Source organism: Oncorhynchus mykiss, chromosome 12 (assembly GCF_057628025.1).
Source record: "Oncorhynchus mykiss isolate SJ-2025 chromosome 12, ASM5762802v1, whole genome shotgun sequence".
In the NCBI taxonomy this organism is placed as follows: domain Eukaryota; kingdom Metazoa; phylum Chordata; class Actinopteri; order Salmoniformes; family Salmonidae; genus Oncorhynchus; species Oncorhynchus mykiss.
This window is the reverse complement of record NC_143033.1, coordinates 50472691-50498068: the sequence shown is the minus strand read 5'-3', so window position 1 is coordinate 50498068 and position 25378 is coordinate 50472691. Positions and strand designations below refer to the sequence as shown.

The window sequence follows — 25378 nt, the reverse complement described above, 5'->3', positions numbered from 1 at the left end:
TAAGGTTGAAATGATTAGATACAAACCAACCCGTGTTTGCCTTTTCACTTACAAATACACCAAGTTTAGTGTCCCTCAACTAAAACGTTCTTTTGTGTTTTATTCCAGTCATTGTGCTATCGCTAGTTAGCATTGGCTCGCGAAAGTACTAAACATCCTTTTATTCTGAACACGTAGACATACAAATGGTATCCACAAGTTCATCTTACTTTAGGGAATTAGATAAAGGGCATCATTGCCAAAATTCCGAAGTATCCCTTTTTTAAGGCTCTGTTTGTTTTCATGTGAAGAAGTGAACATTTTGGACTGGTGCACAAATTTAGTATATGGCCTTTGGTGTAAACATATTATGGGGTTAGATGCATGTGATAGAAGAACCTGCTTCATGTCAAATATTGCTTACTATAGCTTAGATACAATTTTTGTGACTGGGTGACAATGAGGCTGTTTTTTTATTTTTATAAGAACTCACAGTTCATGACGAATTCTGGTGTGGGTTTTATGTTCTGCCGCACCCTGTGTTGTGTTTCTGCATGCTTCGTTTGACCTGACTCATCGTCCTCTACTAATACCTCCCGGTTCTCTTCTTCTGTTTGTTCCCTTTGCCTGTGTAGATCCTTTCACTTCTACAGAAGCTGTCGATGACTCCATTCCAAACTTTAACCCTTTCCTATCACATCCTGTTGTTGATGCTGTCCATCTACCTGTCGAATCTTCCGATGGTGTTAGTTCTAGGACACCCAGTCATGAAATGTTTGGTGGTAAACAACATTTTTCTTTCTCTATTATGGGATGTTGTCAATTGTCCCCATTTGTCGTATTCAGCCTGGATGCACCATTCTGCCCTCTTTGTCCTAGTTTTTACACCTCAAGCTGTGAGTGCGTGTGATTTGTATTTACATGGGGTATATGATGTTGTAGTTAGATGTGCTGGCGCTACCAATGTTTTTTTCAGGAATCGGGTGCTTATCTGGGTCGTTGTTGGTCTTTGGTATTCCAAATAAGGAAAGGTGATAGCGTTTCACATAAATGACCGCACCAACAAGGTTTTAAGTATATGGTGCACTTTTATTTTGAAAAAGATTATGCATTTCGACCGTGTGGTCTTTGTCAATTTCTAGCACCGTTACCTAAAACACTTGCTGCGACAGTATATTATTAGTTTTTGTTTGACTGTGTGCTGTGATGACACAGGAGATTTTGGAATGCCGCTGACTCTGTTTCCTCATATAATGTAACATAAGACTTCTGTCATTTGTTTTTGCCTCTTTTTTTTTTTTTTTTGTGAGATAAGGAAACCAATCGCATTGTTGCTTGAATTTGTATTTTATTTTTGATTCTCCAGATCATTACAATCCCTTTATTGATTCGAGCACCTCCATTGCATCTGATCATGAGCACACAGTGCGGATAGAGCAGTTTATCTCAGGTACTATGATTGGGAACCCAACTGACCTATGTTTTCTGGAAACCACGGAAACATAGGACCCTGAACCTACCCCGGGTTCATGTTTGCTCTGGTGTAGCTGCTTTCCTGATTGCCGTTTTGCTTTGAGTACTAGGGTTTTGTGTTTAAGCTTTTTGAAGAATTCCTTCCTTTTCACAAACTGCTCTGCTAGATTTTACTTTTCCATTTTGACCATCTTGTGCACTTTTCTGGAGCTACACTTCTCATTTGTCATTTACTTTCATTTCTAATCTTGTTTCTCAATGTGCCTTCTAAAACGGCCTCTTTGCTGTCCATCCTTCCTGCTTGCCTCTGGTTGTGTGTCAGACTCCTTCTGTGGGCCAGCATCTTACCCTACCACCCCTCTCTTTCAATCTGAGCCCCCTGCTGTAGCTGGTCTATTTGGAGGTAAGTACCTGGGGCTTGCCATTCCTACTGTCTCCTTGTCTTATCTCTGGTCCGAATAGTGAACTTGGGTGTACAGAATAGATTTGAATAGACAAGAAGGGTTTCTGCAAGATGGCTGAAGATGGTGGAACCATCCTACTTAATTAAGTTAACAAGTGAAAGAAATGACTTCCATTTTACACCAGAAAGCTTAATGGCTTGATTAATGCCTCAACTAATATCAGCCCCCAACCCTCTTCTGTTTCCTCTGACCCAGGGTTCTCAGCTTCTCCCACCCCGCAGCCTCAGACCGCCAGAGGCCTTAATGTCGACTTTGACTCTGTGTTTGGCAACAACGTGGACTCGGCGGGTAAAGATCCCATATCCCCCTACCTCTCCCAATTTACCACCATGAAGTATGGGCATGAAATGATTTGCTTTGAAGTGTTCCGTCGCTTCACATAAAAGTTACCCTTCGGCACATCTCTAGGATCAGCTTACCCTCTCCTAATTCTAACCTTAACCATCAGATTGCAATCACAAACCTGAACTTAGAACAGTGTCTAGGGGCAACATAATGCTTCTCCCATGGGCACCACATCCTCTGCTGCCCACTGGGGGCAACTCACCTCATGGGCCATTGCAGTGCTTGGGGATTGGATGTTTTGGAAATGACTTCAATATACTTGCAGCGAGTGCTTGGTCAATGATTGAGAAAATGTACCACCATGAAATATGGGCATGAATGATTTGCTTTGAAGTGTTCCTAAAGAAGCATTCATTTTCTTATTTTTATATTTTGGGGGATGGGAAAGCACAGACTTCCCTCAGGGATTCATATGCACTATTTTCAGTTACCTGTCTGTCATTCGAGTCATGGTGGGTTTCAGGTCTGCTCTGGTGCCTTTGAGCTTCTTTAATGAACTCTTCTTGAACTCTTTCACTGCTGGGGCCTGCAACATGGCAGTTTGTCATGAATAGAACCCAAAGACTCCGGGTAGTGCTTTCCTCAGCATCACACTGTAACATAACACTTAAAAGGAAAACTACCCAAAAACAATGTTTTGGTATTTGTTTCATTATCCCGTTGTTGATATAGTCCCAGAATGTTTTGCAAGCTATCAACTTTCAAAATACAGCCAGTATGATGCATTTAGCATAGTATTCCTTTAAACTGTCTCTTTTTAAAAGAATACTACATTCAAAAAACATATTTTAGTACTTTGTCAATTTTTCTATTGTTAATAAAATCCCCCCCCACTTTTTTTTCTCTTCATGTTTTCAAGATAAAGCACTTTATGGAAAGCAAAAACATTCCATGATACATCATAGGATGTAAAATGCATGATGTTATGTATTTTTTGTGTAGTATTCCTTAAGTCCATCTAGTCATTTTATTCCTTTCACATTGTCTAATCTTGCATGATCTTTAAGGAAAACGGAAGAGTTTAGGAAATTAGTAGTGGGACTATCAATCTCTCTTAATATAGACTACTGCCCCTGAGTAGTTGTGCCTATGAAGTCATAAGCACGTCACCGATGGGAACATTTGTCAGCTCAATAAAGTGTTAGTGAAGAGAGGAGAATGTACACGTATGTAATGTGTGGTTTTTGGGGCGTTTCGCTCACGACCTCACTGTTGTTTTTGTTTCTCTCCCTTGTCCATTGGGTGAACACACACTTTGGGCCTTGGCTTTTGCATGGCACATGCATGACTGGGTGAGTGAGTTGACTATACACTCCTTAGTCCCGGACCGCCAGAAATGTCATTTTCTCATGCAACACCCGCTTCCCATTTCGCTCACGTTAACCATTTCCTCTTACCTGTCTCGTCTCTGGTGTTGTGTGTCAACGTCTGGCGTTCCTTTACTACCTGCTTTTTCCCTCCGTCACTCCCTCCCACCCTGCCCCCTTTTCTTTTAAAACAATGTTTTAGGTGGCATCCTCAAACCCACAGTGGCCTCCTTGCCCGGCCAGGGGCAAATCCCCAGCGGGCAGCAGCCTGGAAAGCTGGTGTCCGACGACCTGGACTCGTCCTTGGCCAACCTTGTCGGCAGTATGTATCATTAACGTGCTCCTTAGGCCTTTCTCCTACTTTACTGGTCAACTGCATATGCTATTGATGAATACTCAAAATTTTTAGCAGACCAGCTTCCAGATGAAGTGTCACGTGCCAGCTCTGTTGGACATTGTCAAGTCAGTGGCTCTATGCACTCAACTGTCAAAGCATTCTCTTTCCTTTTCAGATTTGGGAATTGGCAATGGCGTGGCAAAAAAGTAAGAATGCTATGTTAACTAAACCGGAATCACTTTAAAAACTTTTTTTTAAATTCCCCCCCAATACTGATATGGCAGTTAAATGAAAAATAATTAACATTTCCATTTTTTATTTAGTGATATTCATTGGAGTCAGCCTGGTGAGAAGAAGTTGACGGGTGGAAACAATTGGCAACCAAAGACTGCTCCCTCTACCACATGGAACCCTGCCACCATGGTAAGTTTGTTCGGTATAAGTCTTAATTATCTATAGTTTTCAAAGTTCTGATCACAATCACATCGATTGCGGTGATCAATATAAATTATACGATTTATGAAAGGAAATGTGTCATTTCCTCATCTGCTTTTGGAATTGTTTATCCAACCCAAACGCTGCTTGGTTTAAGTTCCTGGTGCATACGGATCATATGGACAGGAAGCACCAACTGCCTTTTAGTGTGTTTTCTTACTGTGTTAACTGAACTTGTATTTTTTGTTTCAATATTTTCTAATCTGTCTCAAATGTCTGCTGCATTGTATAATTGTTCTCCTTGGGAAAAAAATACAGAACGGAATGCATTTCCCACAATACGTAAGTTTCAATGGTCGTACCGTTTCCTGCACTTTTACCAAAGCTGGCATGCCTGGTATTAACCCCACACATTCACCCAGTCACGTCTTCTCTCTGACTTGTGGGCCAAGAGGCCCGGGTCACTCATCACCCGCCCTGCGGTCTGCCCCGTGGGCGCCTTACGACCTGCTGACCTCAATCTAACACCGATGCCACAGCATGATCTGTCGTGACTGACCTCTCCTCCTCACCTCAACCCTTTGTTCTCCAAAGGCTGGTTTATACTAGGTCTAACGACATGTCTCTAGACTATAAGAATACGTCCATGAACCGTTGTTACACCTACTGTACATTTTTAAACGTATTCATTTTTTTATTTTTTATAATCCTATGCGGTCTTTGTTTAACTTCTGGTCACACATTACACTGAGCCTGGATTAAGGGTCACATACTACCTGTATAATAAGGACATAACTGTTGTGACACCACGACAGTCATAACATGACAACCTGTTTTAGTAGGGTGAAACATTTTGGAACTATGTGAATTTCTACAATAGGAACACCCCTTTTGCTACTGTGTGCCCTTGTATGTTTTGAGGGTGGTGGTGTAACCACTAGACCACTGTAACTCGGTAAAAGTTAACAAGATCTGTTTCCATAAGCTGATCTCGCCTGTTCACAACCCTTTCAAATGTCATTATTAAGACGGTGTTCTCCAAGGTTTGTGAGTAGGTATGGTGTTTCCATAAGAATGTTAAATAAGCATTCTTACAACAACAAAAGCCTAGTCCGCAATTATCAAGTGAGAACTGTTATAGAAATATGCCGAAAGACCATGGTATCTTTTGTCTATTGATACTGTCAAGGCCAATGGGAGGATGGACAAGAAACTGAGGTAAGCTCTTGGGTAGCAGCTGCATGATCTACAACTAACACGCTTTATGCTATGTTTTACCCAGACATCACTTTACAGTAAGTCATCTCTTCGATTTAAAAAAAAATAGATATATTATTTATTTTTTCCTTTGTTGTTTCTTCTGAACAGTGTGCCAAACAGCATGTTGGCTGGGAGGCTAGCAAGACACCCCAGTTTGGTTATTATCGCAAAGCGACTGCTCATGATTTGCATAAAGTTCTGATGGCATCGTCAAGCCTCTGCACTTCACCTCCCTTTCATTGAAAATGACTGCTTTCTGTTTGGGAATTATAAATAGTATCTGGTGAAAACCCAGAGTTAAGATTTGCCACATTCTAACTGATAATTCAGTGGAAGGTTAATGGTAGTAAAATCGATCACAAAAAAAAAATCATTACGGTGGTTACCTTGGTCACCAAGAATAATGACTCACCTTCCAAGCCGTTGAAAGCGGCCTTATTTTGAATGGAAATACAGATACATTTTTGGGGGGGATGTTTGGATGTTCAGTCTCCCTGATACTTGACATAAAAATAAAAAAATAAAACTGCCGTACACCAATATTTGTAAGCATTATGTTTGATTAAGATGTTAACCTTTTGGGCAACACGATCAAAACGGGATTCCAAAACACATACTTAAAATAATGTTTTAAGCAACATTTCACTTTTTAGTTTTTTTTCACCTCACCCTGGACACTTTCTGGTAAGAGTCTTTAAATCAGAACTTTACTGCCCTGCAACAGTAGTTGCTAGGAATGGTTTCTGTCCCAATGAATTGACTGTGATTTAAGATTCCACAGTGGACTCCCTGGCCTAAATTATCAACATTGTGTTTTAGTGTTGTCAGAAGGTGCTGGGCTATAATGACTATTGCAGAGGTGCAGTAGCAGAGTGAGCTTCTCCGGAACCTGATAATTACCTCTATATTTTCTTATTCAAGCAAATGTCTGCAATCGTTTTGCATGGCCTATATTGTCTGCTGAGTATGCTTTTATGCAAAGCATTTGTGATGAATGTGAGAAGTAGAAGTATGAGTATGTAATGAAACCCACATTTATGTTTTATATACGTCCACTTGTTCATTCTGTCCGTTTTTCAATGGCTTGATTTGCTAATTAAATATTTCCTTCCCGAGCGTGCCTTTTCATTCAACTGAAAGGCCTGTGATGTTGAAACAAATCGGGGTTTGTTACTACTCTGAGGGCTGTTTGAGAGTCTAGTAGTTTCTCTATAAAAGCCCCCCTTGCGCTGTCTTTTTCAGAAGAGCAGCTCTGCACCTGCAAGTAACAGCTTCTTGCTTCAGGGCTCTCTCGCTCTCTCTCTCACCCTAACACACACTGTAAGGGTAAACTAGGGGGAATAAGGACAGGCATGCCAAATGTTTCCCAGATGTGCCATTAGTCTTGCCAAAGTGGGAGCAGGCAGGCAATGAGACTGAAGTGTTGCATGTGAATGGGACAATTGTAGCTTGTCTGAGAGATGAACAAAGACAACTTTGTTCAGGTGGGTTGTTTCTGGAGAGGAGGGAACTATACGGACCAAAATGACTAAGCATTTGCACCTGTTATTTTGCAAAAGTGATTAATGAACTAAATAAACATGAATATAAAACGGTCATTATTTACAATTGGTTATATGCTAACTGCGTAAAAGTGACGGAGTGTCCTGGTTTATTGAGTGACCATCTTTGCTTGTTATCTCAGGCACCATCTGTCATGGCCTTCCCTGCAACAACGCCGACGGGAATGATGGCATATGGAATGGTAAGATCTTCTTTTCAAGCTATTGCAGCCATGCCTCAATCTTTGTGAGAATGTGCAACCATATCTGACTTCTGGAGCTTTGTGAATGCCTCCCTCAGTACATTAATTATGTTTCTGAACCTCATTTTTAGCTGACAAAGAGAATTCCACACTTTGAACCAATAACAATTGTTTGTTGGGTTTACTTATTTCTATTTTATTTTTAAGGTTATACATTTGCTTCTGGTTCACTCCAGGGCCCGGGTTCATAAAACATCTCAATGTAGGATCAGTTTTGCCTTTTAAATTACAAGGAATCGTAGATCGGCCCTATTTGACATTTTATGACTATAGATCTTCCGATGCAAAGGCACCCATCCCTGTGCTTTCAATGAAGCCATAGGGCAATGATCAAAATGTAAAATTTCACCAGCATAAACTCTGTACAAATTCTAAGCAGAAACATGTCTTTAACTGGCAGAACAGAATCCTGCACCCCCCTGGTTCTGCGGGCTTCCCGGGTGGCGCAGTGGTCTAAGGCACTGCATCGCAAGCTGTGCCACTGAAGATTCTGGGTTCGAGCCCAGGCTGCTTCAGCCGGCCGCGACTGGGAGGCCCATGGGGCGACACACAATTGGCCCAGCATCGTCCGGGTTAGGGAGGGTTTGGCCGGCAGGGATATCTTTGTCTCATCGCACACTAGCGACTCCTGTGCCGGGCGCAGTGCACGCTGACTAGGTCGCCAGGTGTACGACACATTGTGTCAAGAAGCAGTGCGGTTGGGTTGTGTTTCGGAGGACGCATGGCTCTCAACCTTCGCCTCTCCCGAGTCTGTACGGGGGTTGCAGTGATGAGACAAGACTAACTACTATCAATTGGATACCACAAAATTGGGGAGAAGAAAGTGGTATTGTTCTGGAGTCTTTGACTGTAGCCTATAGCGCGTTTTCTGTATTTGTGGGTTAGGGTTGGATGCAGCCTCAGATTTTCACTAGCACGTAGTCGGGTGGATGCGGATGGGTTATTAGATATTGCTGGTGAAAAACCGTAATGTCCAATAAGAAATGCTCGTTTTCTGTTGCAAAAGTTTTCCATTGCGTGCGGTAATGAACATGACCCTGTTTCCTGGGGTTCTAAATTCTATCAAAGAGAATCTTGGTGGGGAATACCTTGTTAGGCTTTTGAAAAATGTGACACTAGAACCAATTTGTGACAATGTTCTCGTTCATTTCAACACCCACAGACTAGCCAAAAGGTCCATGACGAATCAAATGGAAAAATGACCAAGACATTGTAATGGATGTCACCTTGTAATGATTGACAATGCAAGCTGTTGATATGCATCAAGATGAGCTGAATCAGCCATGAACTTTTACATCCCAGTGCTCGTGTCTCATTTATGGAGCTATATTTGAACTATAGTTAATCAGTAACCAGTGTCAAATCAGCCAAGGATATGTACAATGATTTTGTTCTGTTAACTCGACTGTGCTTGAACTGAGACATCGTACTATGTAACCCATCATATATCGCTGAAATAATTGACAATTGCTCATGTTATCACCATTTCTTCAGCAGGAGAGAGTTTGGTGCGTGCAAAACTTTCATGACGTTTTCATTTTTTGTTTGTCTTCCTTCAGCCTCCCCAGATGGGTTCCATGGGCATGATGACCCAGCCCACTATAATGTACAGCCAACCAGTCATGAGGCCAGCCAACCCCTTTGGCACGGCCCCAGGAGCACAGGTACTAGACTCTCCATTCTACTCTCTTCCCTGGTAGCTTTTCTCTGAACAGATGCCAAGCAGTAGGGTGATGTTGCCCCGTAGACGCTGATCTTGGGTCAGTTTAGTATTTTCCGCACTAAAGTAGGAATCCATTGTAGTGAAACTACCATGTACATTATTTCAAACACCATTTTTATTCCTTCTGACATCAATGCATGTGTGATAGAACAGCAGAGTATGTACTAGAATTGATCATATATTACGCTGCTGGATTCTCAGCTGTTTCGCCCTAATGTGGATCTCCGCTTTAAGTTTAGGAACAGATGAGGGGAAGCTGATCCTTGATCTGTACCTTGGGGATACTCCCCCCCCCCCCCCCCCCCCCCCTCACGTCCTCAAACTAGTATCTTTCAGAATGGAGTCGATTTACATTGCAATTTGACAAGTTTATTTCAGTTAACGTGCCGACTTGAAATGGATTTGAGCCCAACCATGCTCCCTACTGCCTTGCAATAGAATGAAGTCTGACTGTGGCCGACTTAAACACCCTCTGAGGTGGTATGCCTGCTGTCTGTAAAATATATCTGCAGGATGCATTGTCCAGCCCCACAACTCATTCTCCATAAAAGTGGTATTGGAATATACACATGGTTATTTCATATATCACTGGTAAATGGTTTAAAGTGACTTAAGGAATTATATTCTGGAGGTTAATAGGAATTCTGCGCTTTGGGACTTCTATTCAGAACGAGCTTTCATTCACCCTCGTACCATTTCAGCTATTATTCCGAATGATGCCTGGCTTGTCAACATAGTATTTAGGATATAACACCCTCATCCTCCTTTCATCTCTTCAGTAGGCTCTAAATCAGAACGATAGCTGCCTTAGGAGAGTATCTTGTGAAGCATGTGTTTTTTTCTGACACGATTTATCTGTTCTCTTGTGAAGAGCTGTAAGGTTTTACCTCCACACTGACCGTGTTAGGGCGCTACACTCTGGACTTGAGCCTGTTCTCTCCATTCTGATCCCTTTATCTGTAGCTAGATTCTCCCCTCTTGTTTGTAATTTCCCTCTAGTCGTTCCTCGATTCCCCTCACCCTGTCATTCTCTCTCTGAACTAGCCTTCGGCAGCTTCTAGTCCTTCCAGTCAGAGTCCTCTCAGAGCACCAGGAAAGGACCCCTTTGCACAACTCTCTCTCAAGGATTTCTTGTAGAACCTCTTTAGGTACAACATGTCCTGTGTGTGCGCTGCATGCTCATATCTGCACACTTCTGCCCCGCTTGCCAACACACCAATGTCTCTTGGGTTTGATTAATTATTTGTGCTTCAAAGCTTAATGGCCCAGTCTTTCCCTTCATAATCACTCAACCACCTGTAAGATGTTGCTTGCTCCGTTGCCTTGCATGTCTGCACGGAAGTCTGACCTAGACTGCGAAACAACACTTTTCGAAAAGAACATTGGCCCATGTGACATTTTGACAACGTAATGAAAGCAGCGCTGTTAACAGACCGCATCACTTCATAAACTGAGACATTTATTTTGAAAACAAAGCCACATTGGTGTGCATTAAATATTCACTGTCCATTTACAAGCATTTGCATAAATGATCAGCAGCCTCTTGTGGAAGTTGACCGTTTAAAATAAATGTCACCACTAGTATTGGAGGAATATGGTTTCTTTTGACACTCGTCTATGCTGACAAAATGGAGCGCTTTGAGAATTCTAAATGTTAATTTTCTCTTGAGTGGACTTCAGCCCTGTATGTTTGTTTATCATGCTGCAATTCAAGATTCAAACAAGGGGTGGAACCAAAATTATATTCCAATCGTTATATTCCACTGTTCTGACCAGCAAAATAAAGTTCTGAACCAGTTCAAACCCTTCAAAGTACTGGTTTGTAATTCTTATTTTTAGCCTGTGAAATCAAGTTTGTATATATATATATATATATATATATATATTACTTTTAGCTCATTAACTAGCATTGAAAAAGTGAATCCATTCTTCTCTAGCTAATTAAAAATCTTTCTCCTTATCTTCTGAATCAAGCTTGTAACTAACGTCAGTACAGTAGCCTATGCTTCGGGAAGGGCAGGTAGCTTAATCGCACAGGCAAAGATTTTCAGCTTGCAGGCAGACACTGGAATAAATTCTTGAGTGACAGAGTGAGGATTTTGCTTAAGGGTTTTGTTGTGGGACTTGAAAAAACATGCCTGCAACGTAAAATAAGGTTATTCACCGGTTCCCATGCTTTTAAAGTAAAGGTTCTGGTTCTGTTCCTTAAAATCGTATTTTACGGTTTTCAGTTCTGTTCCCTGAACTGGTTTAAAATCTCTGCTTCAAACACTTAATCGTTTCCCCCCTTTTTCTTTTAATTATTTTTTTGCTGTTATCTTCATTGCAATACATTCCATTTGCATTAAATCAATGTGGCCAGAATGTATTTAATAGATAGTAATTTATTTTGCACTATGCTTTCAGGTGTTTGATTTGGCCAAAAGTATGTCCTGGATGGAAGGCATTTTTGATCTAAGAATATGTCATATGTCCTGTTTTGTGCTGGAGGACTTCTCAACTAGTCATGACACAGGACCAGCGATTAACTGAATCGTGTCAATGACCTTCCTTGAGGACACACTGCTGTCCTGATCAAACACACTTCTGAGAACGCAAGTGCTGGAGAAAAAAATTTGATCTACAAAGATTGTTCTATTATATTCTGGCCTACATTTTGTGAAGGAACTTGGTTGGTTATCAAGGGAAACAAGGAATATTAATGTTTGGCACATAAATACATTCAACATGGCCTCTATCTTTCTCTCAGCAGATGCAGTTCATGTAACTTAAAAAGGGGGCTTTTGCCCTCTGAAGACAAACCATGAAGCAGCGAGACTAACTTTCAAGCAAACATCCAGTTAACTGTTATACTCCTCGTCGAGAATATCAGCACAAATAAAGACTCAAGGGGGGAACCATGTCCAAGAGGCGTCAAGTATAGGACACGGATCCCATTTTGTAATTTGTCTTCCGAGAAACAGTGTTCGCTGCCATTCTAACCCCTCTACAGGGATCACTCATCCCATTTGTCTTCTGTAAAAGATACAAATGGTTGCGGAAAGGGAGACATTTTGACTTTGCTGTTATGAATGGAAAATAGTGGTTTATCACAGAATTGCTTGAGCCGATCATCAATCGTACATTATCTAATTGAACCATAACTGATTAGTAAAGCTAACCTCTGTTTATACCATGATTTTCAAAAGAAATTGTATTACGTTTGCAGTAGACATTCCTTGTGCATTGTTTGTATTTATTTATACCCACGGAGGATATGACATTGAACTCTTCAGGTGTATACATGGGTATAATTGGAGTTTGAGTGTGACTGAGTTAAAAAAAAAAAAAAAAAAAAAAAAAAAAAAAAATTAAAGTTAATATAAAGATGGAAAAATGTAACCGACTGAACCAGCATAATGTCAAGCACAGTTCTTAGTAGCTCAGTCACAACCCTGGGGTGATATTGGCATAAAACAAGTTTAATGATTCAATAGTCAATTCTGTGAGCTTGGGTCTTTTTTTTTCTCTTAAGGGAACATTCACTCACTAGCAAAGCACTACATTTGTGATTTGCCGGCATTGCGTTGGGAACGATCCACATTTTATGCTTTACACTTGGCATGTAATTTATTTTACATGGAACAATTCTATGGCTGCCTTTCCAAAATGAATGTGCAGAGTGTCCTTCATGCTCAGGCCATCTTTACATAGACCAGCATTGGGGTTGGGGGAAAGGAGGTGGTCACAGGAGGCAGGGGAAAGAGCTGTGGATGTCACTGGTCAGCTCTAAGTGTCAGATCTGGGTTGAAATACTACTTGAAATCTTTTAAATACTTTGTTTGCTCTAGCTTGTCTAGAGTGCCAGAAGGGCTGAGTTAGCAGTTTTGGGACTATTCTATTGGTCTATTAAGCCATACAAGATCACTCAAAAAAAGAAAGTATGTTAAATGAGCAGTAGGATCCAGTTGAGCAGGGGGGGGGGGAATAAGGCACTGTTGATCGGTGCTTTGTGTATATAAAATGGATCCTTTCCATCATGTGGGTGGGTGGGTGGGTGGGACATGTGCAGGATGGTCAGAACATGAAGGTTATTCTATTCATCAAATTAGCATTTTAACTGCATTGTACCTGCAGATTTATATTTTTGTTTATATTAAATATATAAATAAATGTATGCAGAATTTGGTAGATTGTTTTTTTTTGTTTTTGTTTTTCAATAAAGTGTTTTGCAACAGTATCTTTTGTTTGTGGGTGATTTGAGTATCTTGAGTTTGTTGGGGGGGCATTATACCCATTTGGGTATAAATGAGGTAAAGGTTTGTGGTGAAGAGTAAGACAAGTGAATCACTAATTCCCCCGGGTTATAACCTGGGTCTGTATCCACATTTTAACATCAGTTACATGTGAGTCTGTTTTATAGATCTTAATAAATAAGATTTATATGGACAGAACCTAGTTCAATACTTCTACTCTGAGCTACTTTAAACCTGTGAAGCATCATGTGGCACAATTGTTGCTTAAGAATATATTCTTAGACCCTTGAGTTTGTAGTATCATTTCAGGTTTAATGGTAATATGTCTCTGATCCCAACATGAGGCCAATGCTAGATTTACAAGTGTGTGTGTATTAGTGCTTGGGCCTGGCTACTTGAACCTTTTGTGGATGATGCGGGCAGTGAGGGGCCAGTCTTCGGGAGCCTGGAGCGTCTCTGGAGCTGAGGAGCCGCCTTTGGAGCCAGGGGTCTCGGATGGCACAGGGTGCAGGGGAAGAGCCTGGCCCACCACGGTCAGCAGCTTCATCTCCAGAGGGCCCAGGTGCATGTCTCCCTGCTGGCCAGCACAGAGAGGGGGAAGGGAGTAGTCCCATATAAGAGATGCATCCTGTTTGGCCCAAGATTTCCCATCGCAACAAGGAGAGAGATTGTTTCTCTCAGATCCCTACGTTGTCTCGGTTGCATCCACTGCCAAGAGGTGGCACAGAGGCAATCCCTAAGGCTCTTGCTCCCTTCACTCAAGCCTCTGTCCCTGGGTTTTTTTTTTATTTTTAGGAGGATTCAATGAAGCGCTGAATGTCTGATTCAATACCTTCTGAATCTAAAATGAATGGCATCTATCAAAAGGAAAGCCAACTTCGATGTCACATTCATGACTTTGTTTAGCGCCTTACTGAAATCATGTTCTCTTCAACACTGGTAAAATGAAATTCCCAAGTGAATCAGGTGGGCACATGGTTTGGATACAGATTATTGCTGTGATTTAGCAGCATGCATAAGGAACACCCAAGCTACACACTGCTGTAATATTTATAATGAACAAAAATATAAATGCAACATTAACATTTTACTGAGTTATATTTCATATGAGGAAATTAGGCCCTAATCTATGGATTTCACATGACTGAAAATACAGATATGCATCCATTGGTCACATACCTTAAAAAAAAAAGGGGCCTCGATCTCACCATGGTATTTTTGTGCATTCAAATTGCCATCGATAAAATGCAATTATGTTTGTTTTCTGTAGCTTATGCCTGCCCATACCATAACCCTGCCGCCATCATGGGGTACTCTGTTCACATCAGCAAACCGCTCACCCACGCAACGTCATACACGTGGTCTGCGGTTGAGGCCAGTTGGACATACTGCCAAATTCTCTAAAACAACGTTTGAGGCGGCTTATGGTAGAAAAAAATTTACATTCAATGCTCTGGTGGACATTCCTGCAGTCAGCATGTCTATTACACGCTTCCTCAACTTGAGACATCTGTGTCATTGTGTTGAGTGACAGAACTGCACATTTTAAAGTAGCCTTTTACTGTGCCAAGAACAAGTTCCACCTGTAATTATCATGCTGTTTAGTCAGCTTCTTGATATGCCACACCTGTCAGGTGGATGGATTATCTTGGCAAAGGAGAAATGCTCACTAACAGCAATGTAAACATTTGAGAGGAAAGGTTTTTGTGCATATGGAACATTTCTGGGATCTTTTATTTCAGCTCAAACATGGGACCACCACTTTACATGTTGCTTTTATAGTTTTGTTCAGTGTAGCTACGAGCTCTAGCTTGTGCTGTCGCTCAGCTGAGGCTGACCTATATATCTATCGACAGATGACGATGGAGGCTGCCAGTACAGCTTTATCTTTCTACTGAACTTAGGCAACTAAGAAAAATAAAAATGGGTTGGATCATGTTTTTGCTTTCTATTCGACCTGAGCCACCCTCAAATGGGAGAACTATCGGCCAAAGCAAGGTGAATGCCACTTAGAGACAACTGCTGTAAACAGAGCTTATGCCCTTGGTCGAGGGAAGCTGAGTTGAATAGTGTTATAAGATACCTCTTAATGTCGGCACAGATGGAGGAAAGGTGAGTCGAGGAAACCACATTTGATTATTGAGATATGCCCATAGACGTATAGAGATTCAGTTCTATTTCAACGCTAACGGATGTGTTGAATCCGAGAATAGCCTGAGATGGGTCTTACCTGCAGGTAGGTCTGGCTGCCGTACAGAAGCACACTGAGGTCCTGAAGGGGGTCCTCTGTTGGCCTGTAGGCTGCCTCACTGCAGCTGCCACTTGTTTCATCCCTCTCCAACTCTTTGGCCTGCTTTTGAGCCCGCCATGCTTCTGTTGCTGGGTGGAGGGGAGGTACGGGGCTGCTGCTTACCCCGTCTGGTGGGAATCATGAAAACCATTAGAAATTGGGAGGGAGGGGTTAAAATGACTACAGTGATTTACTGAAAGATAAAAGCCTGTACAGTATCCAATATGGAGGAAATGTGGATAGGGTTAGGGGTGAAAAGAATTAGCTCAGTAAATGAAAATGCCACATTCCAAGAGAGGAACATGCTGGTAGCCATTGTTTAAGTTTTTATCTTGAGTTGAGCTGAGAGGACATGCCGTCTTAGACGGAAATTAGTGTTAACATGTTGCCAAATAGTTTTGGGGAGGGAGCTGTGACTCAGTGGCTTCCTGTGCCCGGGCGGGCCTCCAATTAGAGTTAGACGATACTGATCACAGCACCCTTCTCAGTGGTACACTGGTGCCCACTTAGTGTAAGATTGGTTAGTAAAACAATCATCAAAGGAAAGTCGTTGTCTCCGAAAAATGTAAGTGTAGATCAAAATGATCAGGTATGTCTATTTCTACTTGCTTCCCATTTCATGTGAAATTGTGCATCTTTCAATTTTATTTCTCTTTTTTCTGCATTGTTGCGACAGTCCCATAAGTAAGCATTTCAGTTAGTCTACACTTGTTGCTTACAAAGCATGTGACAAATTAATTATTTTGTCAGACTTGTAAGTGGCAATAACAGATAATTAAGAAACGTGAGTATTTCAGAAAGGCTAACATATTTAGATTTGTGATATATGCTTGTCAATACAGTCTAAGGCAGCAACTGTTGCACAAACTCCAAAAGTGACAAGGAATCACTACTCTGTCCCTCTTGTGGTCTTCCCTGCTTCTAGTCAAAGAGCTGCACTACTGGCAACACTGGACAAATGTCTTCTCTTGTCAGCAAAAAGTTTCAATTTGAAAGACATCCTAGACCTAGGATCTACACTGCAGGACCGAGAACTATCTCTGCAGTGCCATCCCAGCTTTGGTTCGCCTGCTAAACAGTTGAAGATAGCTGTGTTTGTATATTATGGTGTTTTGTTAATTTGTATTTAAGTTGTACTTTAAATTCAGCTTGTTGCTGACATTTGTACAAGGATGTCAAATAAAAAATACAATTGATCATCATAACTTGATGGTTGGCCACAGTCCATGAAGTGCTTCGCAAGGCTGGTCATGGCTCACATCAACACCATTATTCCAGAAACCCTAGACCCATTCCAACAGATCCACAGATGATGCAATCTCTATTGCACTCCACACTGCCCTTTCCCACCTGGACAAAAGGAACACCTATGTGAGAATGCTATTCATTGACTACAGCTCAGCATTCAACACCATAGTGCCCACAAAGCTAATCAATACGCTAAGGACCTTGGGACTAAATGCCTCCCTCTGCAACTGGATCCTGGACTTCCTGACGGGCCGTCCCCAGGTGGCAAGGGTAGGTAACAGCACATCTGCCATGCTGATCCTCAACACGGGCCCCTCAGGGTTGTGTGCTCAGTCCCCTCCTGTACTCCCTGTTCACTCATGACTGCACGGCCAGGCACGACTCCAACACCATCATTAAGTTTGCCAACGACATAACAGTGGTGTGCCTGATCAACGATGAGACAACCTATAAGGTCAGAGACCTGGCCGTGTAGTGCCAGGACAACAACCTCCCCCTCCACGTCATCAAGACAAAGGGGATGATTGTGGACTACAGAAGAGGACCGAGCACGCCCCCATTCTCATCGACGGGGTTGCAGTGGAGCAGGTTGAGAGCTTCAAGTTCCTTGGTGTCCACATCACCAACAAACTAACATGGTCCAAGCACACCAAGACAATTGTGAAGAGGGCACGACAAAACCTATTCCCCCTCAGGAGACTGAAAAGATTTGGCATGGGTCCTCACATCCTCAAAAGGTTCTACAGCTGCACCATCGAGAGCATCCTGAAGGGTTGCATCACAGCCTGGTATGGCAACTGCTCGGCCTCCGACCGCAAGTCACTACAGAGGGTAGTGTGAACGGCCCTGAACATCACTGGGGCCAAGCTTGCTGCCATCCAGGACCTCTATACCAGGAAGTGTCAGAGGAAGGCCCTAAAAATTGTCAGACTCCAGCCACCTTAGTCAGACTGTTCGCTCTGCTACTGCACGGCAAGCAGTACCGGAGTGCCAAGTCTAGGTCCAAGAGGCTTCTAAACAGCTTCTACCCCCAAGCCATAAGACTCCTGAACAACTAATCAAATGGCTACCCAGACAATTTGCATTACCCCCCCCCCCCTTTTACACCGCTGCTACTCTCTGTTGTTATCGTCTGTGCATAGTCACTTTAATAACTCCTTACATGTACATATTACCTCAACTAACCGGTGCCCCCCGCACATTGACTTTGTACCAGTACCCCCCTGTATATAGTCTTACTATTGTTATTTTACTGCAGCTCTTTAATTACTTGTTACTTTTATTTGTTATTCTTATCCGTATTTTTTTAAACTGCATTGTTGGTTAAGGGCTCGTAAGTAAGCATTTCCCTGTAAGGTCTACACCGGTTGTATTCGGCGCATGTGACAAAAAAAATGTTGATTTGAGTGTTACTCTTCATAATGGTCTCCTGTACTGTGGAGTCAGAGGGTCCCAGGCCTGCCGCCTGAGTCAGGAAGACGTTTCTGTGGACAGGAGAGTAGAGAGATGAGTGAGACCACAGATGGAAAGCAAGGAGAGTGCCGTTTTACCACAGGTGAGTGGATTAATAGAATAGAATAGCATTGCATATAATTGATGCCGGGTCCCAGATCTGTTTGGGCTGTCTTGCCTAAAAATGGCATGACAAAGACCATAGGAGTTGGCTATGCAACACAAACTGATCTGGGACCAGGCTGTCCAGCTTCATTCAGTAACATATGACATGGCATGTCACACGATGTGACAGTGAAATCAGGGCAAATGGCCATCTACAGTATATGAATGTGGGTGAAGAGTTATGTTGAGGTGAGGGACCTAGAGATTTGCAGGTCCTCCAGGCGACGCTCAAACAGTTGACCCATGTGCTCAAGATTCTCCTCCTCCAGTTGTTGGACGGCCAATGCTGTAATGGATACCTCTCTTGTGTAAATAGCAAGCTGTGGGGTATTCCAGAAAGCAGGATAATTAAATTAGCCAACTAAATTTGATAAACAGCCACACAAACTTGATTTTCTGGTTGATTAAGAAAAATGGTATATTGGTTGTTGCTGTTCAGTCAATTATACCTTGTCAATTTTAAATCTATATTTCTCAAAAATATGAAATTATTTTGGACAGTTAGCTGGATAATTTATACTCATGAATCCATCTTTCTGGTACTGACCCCTGGAGCAAGGGGATGTGCTTTCTGATCATGTCTGGTAATACTTTACTCAACAACCAAAGAACATCCAGCCGACTTGACAACTGTGGAAAGCATTGGAGTCGACATGGGCCAGCATCCCTGTGGAACACTTTCGCCACCTTGTACAGTGGGGTTGGGGGACTAAATTTTAAGTGTTGAGTGTTCATAATGTTTGGTACACTCAGTGTATACTGTGTAAACAATAGGGTCACACAAACAAAAATGATGGGTCTTACTGTGTTTTCTTATGCTTTCTTTTAGAACAAATCATGACTACCAGATTATGAACTGTAAAATAAAGCAAACCTAATGTGCTGTTTATATTTTCAACCATACATACGCCATACCTCTCTCTTCAGCCACTCATTCTCTTTGATCTCCTGTCGGCTGTGCTTGTCAAGGTGTTTGATGGCGCTCTGAGGAAAAAGTGTGTTATCATCGAAAATAAAGAAATCTGTTCTGCTGATGTGCCTTATGTCTTACCTCTGTAGCCAGTTGTTTTTTGTCATCTATGAGATGCACTGTCTTCTTGTCAATTTCATTGAAAGTTACATCAAGAGAGCGCTGAATGTTGTCTGTAGAAGTAAGAGACACGGTCAAGGAAAAGCTGCGAGGACATCTGTCTCGCTCTGTCTTGTACATTAATTGACTTTTGTTTTTGTAAATATTATCTCTTTGAACCTCAAAATAATTGAATCAATCTCACTTCGCAAGAAAAGTTGATTCCTAAAACCAGTTACTGGTTTGTATAGGGTTACAGGGGTCTGAATAAGAGTTGACTTCCCAGAAAAAAATGGGCTTAGTTATCCATCTCTTAAGAGGAGCCAAGCCTGTGAGTGCATGTACCTGCCATCTCCTGAAACCCCTTCTGCATCTGAGCCAGCTCAGCCTCCAGGTGCTGAATCTGCTGCTGGTGCTCTTGGCTTCCGGCCATCTTATACTCCTGCCTGATGTGCCTCTCGGCCTGCAAGACGAGCACTTCCTCCTCCAGGCGGATGACTTCAGCGCGCAGCTCTCTCACGCACAGGGACAAACTATTTGTATTCATGTTACATTAATATTGCACATTCATAATATTCCAGGTGGGGAGTACCGGTGGATGGTAAAAACAGTTATTGACAGGTAGCTTTATGATTATGGTATATCGTATTGGAGAGCCGAGAGACTACCTGCCAGTTCTTTCTCCTGGATGCGGACTAGCTCCAAGTTCTGCTGCAGAGCTTGCTCCACCTGCTCTTTGTTGACCACCTCTCTCTGCTCCAGCTTACTCTCCTGTTCTTTAGCCTGCTTCCGCAAGACCCTGATGTGCCCCAACTGCTCCTCTTTCAACTGCTCCCTCTGTGTGAGCACAAAACACATTCATTTCATAGTGCAGATTCTCTCACTCAATGAGTCAGTGGGTAGGCTATTCAATGACCTTGGTGGCACATTTGGGTTTTTGTCCTAGCACTACACCGCTGATTCAAAAAACCAACATCAATTTACGATTATTTGAATCTACTGTGTAGTGCTGGGGGTGGGGGGGGGGGGGGACCATGTTTGGGGAAACTTTGTCCTAAACTAATAAAGTTGTTGCAAAATAAAACTACTGATGTTTTGGGAATGGAAAATTAATACAGACCCTGTGAATTCACAATTGCTTAATGTTCTCACCAATTCTGTGTATCTTTGCTTCTTTGTCTCGAGTTGACTGACCTCCTCCTGGCACTCATGTATTTCCTTTCTCTTAACTTGGAGCCTAAATACAACACACAAGTAAGTCATAGTCTGGGAATGTGTGGTTTGAGTCAATGTCAAAAAAATGGCACGTTCAATTTATGTTGCTCAAAACGTTAAGGTCTATCAAGCTAGAGGCTTAATGTCTCTGTCTATTTCAAAGGTTATGTATCTAGCTATGAAAAGTTAAAGGAGAGCCGCACACTCGGGGCTCAGATGCAATACCCTAATAACCAACGTTTCGACAGACAAGCTGTCTTCATCGGGGTGTAACGAAACGTTGGTTATTACGTTATTGCGTCTGAGCTCCTAGAGTGTGCGGCACTCCTCTACTCCGCTAGCCAGCACCTCGCCAAAATGGGTGTGCGTTTCTTTTGCCTCTAGATTATTATGTATCGAGCTATAACATACGTCGTGACTTTCTGCATCATTCTATATAGCTAGCTAGTTGAACGAATGGATCATAAAAAAGTAGACTTTACATGTACGGCTTTTCAAATCGGATCGCAGCTAACTTAGTAAACTGACAAGCAAATCTAGCTAGCTAGCCAAACTGTCTGGCTTACTAGCTAGCTAACGTTAGTTCACTGACTCTAGAGAGTGATATTTGCAATAAACTAGCGTTGCAACATTGGATTGGTTTATTAGCTAAGAAGGTTAATAAAACAGTGCTTACTGAAAATTGATAAAGGCCTCCGCCAACGTAGTTTTGTCTTCATCTGATGACTTCTTCTTACCCATGTTGGCTAGCTAAAACTTCACAAAAGAGCTGATGATTGTTTGTTTGACACCTTACTGTCTGCTGAGCGAGAAGTCAGCGTTCCCCTATTTCCATGGAAACCCCATATTCTAAATCGACTCAACATTGCCCCCCAGCTTCAAGAAAGTGAACTGTGGGCCTATTCGGGCCGTTCCTGCATGTTGGTCGTCACTAGGTACCACAGTCACAAACTCATTATATTTCTACAATTTATCTTCTTAAAATGTGATTTTAAACTCTAACCGTAATCACACTGCTAACCCTAACCTTGAATTATGACCAAAAAGCAAATGTTTGTTTTCATGACTTGTTACGATATGCCAATTTGACTTTGTGGAAGCCCCAGGGGTTTACTGCATGCCATCCAAACTTCTTTGGCCCATGACACCATTTTGATATCTGAAATTCTGGCACCCCAACCATGTGAAAAAAATGATGTAATTAATTGCCCATGTTTACTTTTTTATTTAGGTCAGAAGTTTACACACACTCAATTAGTATTTGATAGCATTGCCTTTAAATTGTTTAACTTGGGTCAAACGTTTCAAGTAGCTTTCCACAAGCTTCCCACAATAAGTTGGGTGAATTTTGGCCCATTCCTCCTGACAGAGCTGGTGTAACTGAGTAAGGTTCGTAGGCCTCCTTGCTTGCGCAAGCTTTTTCAGTTCTGCCTACAAATATTCTATAGGATTAAGGTCAGGGGTTTTCTATAGAATTGAGGTCAGGGCTCCAATACCTTGACTTTATTGTCCTTAAGCCATTTTGCCACAACTTTGGAAGTATGCTTGGGGTCGTTGTCCATTTGGAAGACCCATTTGCGACGAAGCTTTAACTTCCTGACTGATGTCTTGAGATGTTGCTTCAATATATCCACATAATTTTCCTGCCTCATGATGCCATCTATTTTGTGAAGTGCACCAGTCCCTCCTGCAGAAAAGCACCCCTACAACATGATGCTGCCACCCCCGTGCTTCACGGTTGGGATGGTGTTCTTCGGCTTGCAAGCCTCCCCCTTTTTCCTCCAAACAAAAGGATGGTCATTATGGCCAACGGGTTCTATTTGTGTTTCATCAGACCAGAGGACATTTCTCCAAAAAGTACGATCTAGGGGCCTCCCGGGTGGCGCAGTGGTCTAAGGCAGTGCCACCAAAGACTCTGGGGTTCGAGCCCAGGCTCTGTCGCAGCCGGCCGCGACCGGGAGGTCCATGGGGCGATTACTTTATATATTTTATTACTTTTGTTGAATTATTTTGATTTTTCCATGATGTCAAGCAAAGAGGCACTGCGTTTGAAGGTAGGCCTTGAAATACATCCACAGGTACATCTCCAATTGACTCAAATGATGTCAATCAGAAGCTTCTAAAGCCATGACATTTTCTGAAATTTCCCAAGCTGAATTGTCCAAGGCACAGTCAAGTTAGTGTATGTAAACTTCTGACCCACTAGAATTGTGATACAGTGAATTATAAGTTAAATAATCTGTAAACAATTGTTGAAAAAATGACTTGTGTCACGCACAAAGGAGATGCCCTAACCGACTTGCCAAAATTATAGTTTGTTAATAAGAAATTTGTGGAGTGGTTGAAAAACAAGTTTTAATGACTCAAACTTAAGTGTATGTAAACTTCAACTGTATGTGAGAATGCTATTCATTGACTACAGCTCAGCATTCAACACCATAGTGCCCTCAAAGCTCATCACTAAGCTAAGGACCCTGGGACTAAACACCTCCCTCTGCAACTGGATCCTGGCCTTCCTGACGGGCCGCCCCCAGTTGGTAAGGGTAGGCAACAACACATCTGCCACGCTGATCCTCAACACTGGGTGGCTCAGGGGTGCGTGCTTAGTCCCCTCCTGTACTCCCTGTTCACCCACGACTGAGTTGCCAAGCACGACTCCAAAACCATCATTACATTTGCTGATGACACAACAGTGGTAGGCCTGATAACGATGAAACAGCCTATAGGGAGGAGGTCAGAGACCTGGCAGTGAGGTGCCAGGACAACAACCTCTCCCTCAACGTGAGCAAGACAAAGGAGATGATTGTGGACTACAGAAAAAGGAGTGCCGAACAAGCACCCATTAACATTGACAGGGCTGAAGTGGAGTGGGTTGAGAGTTTAAAGCTCCTTGGTGTCCACATCACCAACAAACTATCATAATTCAAACACACCAAGACAGTTGTGAAGAGGCCACGACTACACATGTTTCCCCTCAGGAGACAGAAAAGATTTTGCATGGGTCCCCTGATCCTCAAAAAGTAATACAGCTGCACCATCTAGAGCATCCTGCCCAGTTGCATCACAGCCTGGTATGGAAACTGCTCGGCATCTGACCGCAAGGCGCTACATCACTGGGGCCAAAATTCCTGACATCCAGAACCTATATATTAGGCGGTGTCAGTGGAAGGCCCAAAAAATTATCTAAGACTCCAAAGTCATAGACGGTTCTCCCTGCTACCGCATGGCAAGCGGTACCGGAGCGCTAAGTCTAGGACCAAAACGCTCTTTAACAGCTTCTACCCTCAAGCCATAAGACTGCTGAAGAATTATTAAAATGGCCACCCGGACTATTTACATTTACACCCCCCACCTCCCCTTCGTTTTTACACTGCTGCTACTCTCTGTTTATTATCTATGCATAGTCACTTTACAAATTACCTTAACTAACCTTTACCCACGCATATTGACTCTGTACAGGTTTATCTAGCCTCATTATTGTTATGTAATTTTCTTGTTACTTTTTTATATTTGTTTTTGTTCATAGTTTTTAAACTATTTCTCGAGTTGCATTGTTGCTTAAGGCCTTGGAAGTAAGAATTTCACGGTAAGGTCTACTATACCTGTTGTATTCAGCGCATGTGACAAATAAGATTTGATTTGACCTTGTTCCCTGTTGTCGTGAAAGCACCATTATCACCATGGTTGCCACAGCCACAAAGTCACAAACTCAGCCTATTTCTACAATTTATCTTCTTAAATTCAGATTTTTTTTAACCTAACCTTAACCACACTGCTAAACTTAAATTAATATTACAATAACAAATGACGTTATAGACCATTTGACTTTGTGGCTGTGGTAACTAGTGACTACCTCACATATACATCAAAGAGCCTAGTTATTGGGTTAGTTATAAAAATTCATCCCTGAGCAGAGAACAACGCGACCAGCACAGAGTTTCTAATGGTGCGTTCAACACACCTGGGAAAAATACGAGGTCAAATCATGACGTCAGTGATCTTCAGGTCGTATTCAGTTCAGCGCATGTGACAAATAAGATTTGATTTGACCTTGTTCCCTGTTGTCGTGAAATCACCATTATCACCATGGTTGCCACAAAGTCACAAACTCCGCCTATTTCTACAATTTATCTTATTAAATTCAGATTTAACCTAACCTTAACCACACTGCTAAACTTAAATTAATATTACAATAACAAATGACGATATAGACCATTTTGACTTTGTGGCTGTGGTAACTAGTGACTACCTCACATATACGTCAAAGATCCTAGTTATTGGGTTAGTTATAAAAATTCATCCCTGAGCAGAGAACTACGCGACCAGCACAGAGTTTCTAATGGTGCGTTCAACACACCTGGGAAAAATACGAGGTCAAATCATGACGTCAGTGATCTTCAGGTCGGAGGTCTAGAAAGAGGCCTAAATTGGAATTCTGAGTTGGATGTCCGTTCAAAACCCCCCCCCAGTCGGAGCTCGGTTTGTTTTCGAGTTAACAGTTGTCTTGAAAGCACTGAAGTCGGCCATTTCCGAGTTGTTTTGGACGCGTCATAAATACTAACTGTATGGCGCCTCAG

General features: G+C 42.2%; 2 protein-coding genes across 54 annotated transcripts in view; one reads left to right on the top strand and one right to left on the bottom strand.

The window, feature by feature from the left end:
- The window catches only part of picalma (phosphatidylinositol binding clathrin assembly protein a), a 58762-nt gene extending 45416 nt beyond the window's left edge, over nucleotides 1–13346 (top strand). For 4 of the 50 annotated variants that reach the window (XM_090192706.1, XM_036937723.2, XM_090192705.1 and 1 more), the window contains 9 exons: nucleotides 2112–2204; nucleotides 3792–3890; nucleotides 4081–4111; nucleotides 4229–4328; nucleotides 4659–4682; nucleotides 7285–7344; nucleotides 8964–9068; nucleotides 10172–10275; nucleotides 11877–13346. In XM_090192706.1, coding sequence (XP_090048832.1) covers nucleotides 2112–2204; nucleotides 3792–3890; nucleotides 4081–4111; nucleotides 4229–4328; nucleotides 4659–4682; nucleotides 7285–7344; nucleotides 8964–9068; nucleotides 10172–10264 — 605 coding nt within the window. In that variant the 3' untranslated portion in view covers nucleotides 10265–10275; nucleotides 11877–13346. Of the gene's footprint in view, nucleotides 1–614; nucleotides 762–1345; nucleotides 1430–1774; nucleotides 1856–2111; nucleotides 2205–3770; nucleotides 3891–4080; nucleotides 4152–4228; nucleotides 4329–4658; nucleotides 4683–7284; nucleotides 7345–8963; nucleotides 9069–10171; nucleotides 10276–11876 lie in introns of those variants that run through there. The other 46 variants (XM_090192684.1, XM_036937707.2, XM_036937708.2 and 43 more) reach the window with 30 other exon arrangements.
- Nucleotides 13347–13653: 307 nt separating this feature from the next.
- Nucleotides 13654–25341, bottom strand: ccdc83 (coiled-coil domain containing 83). Of its 4 annotated transcripts, none has more exons than XM_090192723.1 (10): nucleotides 21478–25341; nucleotides 20739–20823; nucleotides 20255–20423; nucleotides 19932–20119; nucleotides 19569–19660; nucleotides 19433–19501; nucleotides 18716–18837; nucleotides 18314–18384; nucleotides 15593–15780; nucleotides 13654–13939 (listed from the first exon to the last, which is right to left on the bottom strand). In XM_090192723.1, the coding sequence occupies exons 4-10, from the start codon at nucleotides 20017–20019 to the stop codon at nucleotides 13754–13756; spliced, it is 816 nt and encodes a 271-aa protein (XP_090048849.1). In that variant the 5' UTR covers nucleotides 20020–20119; nucleotides 20255–20423; nucleotides 20739–20823; nucleotides 21478–25341; the 3' UTR covers nucleotides 13654–13753. The 4 variants fall into 4 exon arrangements, with proteins under 4 accessions (XP_090048849.1, XP_090048850.1, XP_021479726.3 ...); XM_090192724.1 differs by having other exon boundaries at nucleotides 13654–13936; XM_021624051.3 differs by having other exon boundaries at nucleotides 19932–20099.
- Nucleotides 25342–25378: the final 37 nt, after the last annotated feature.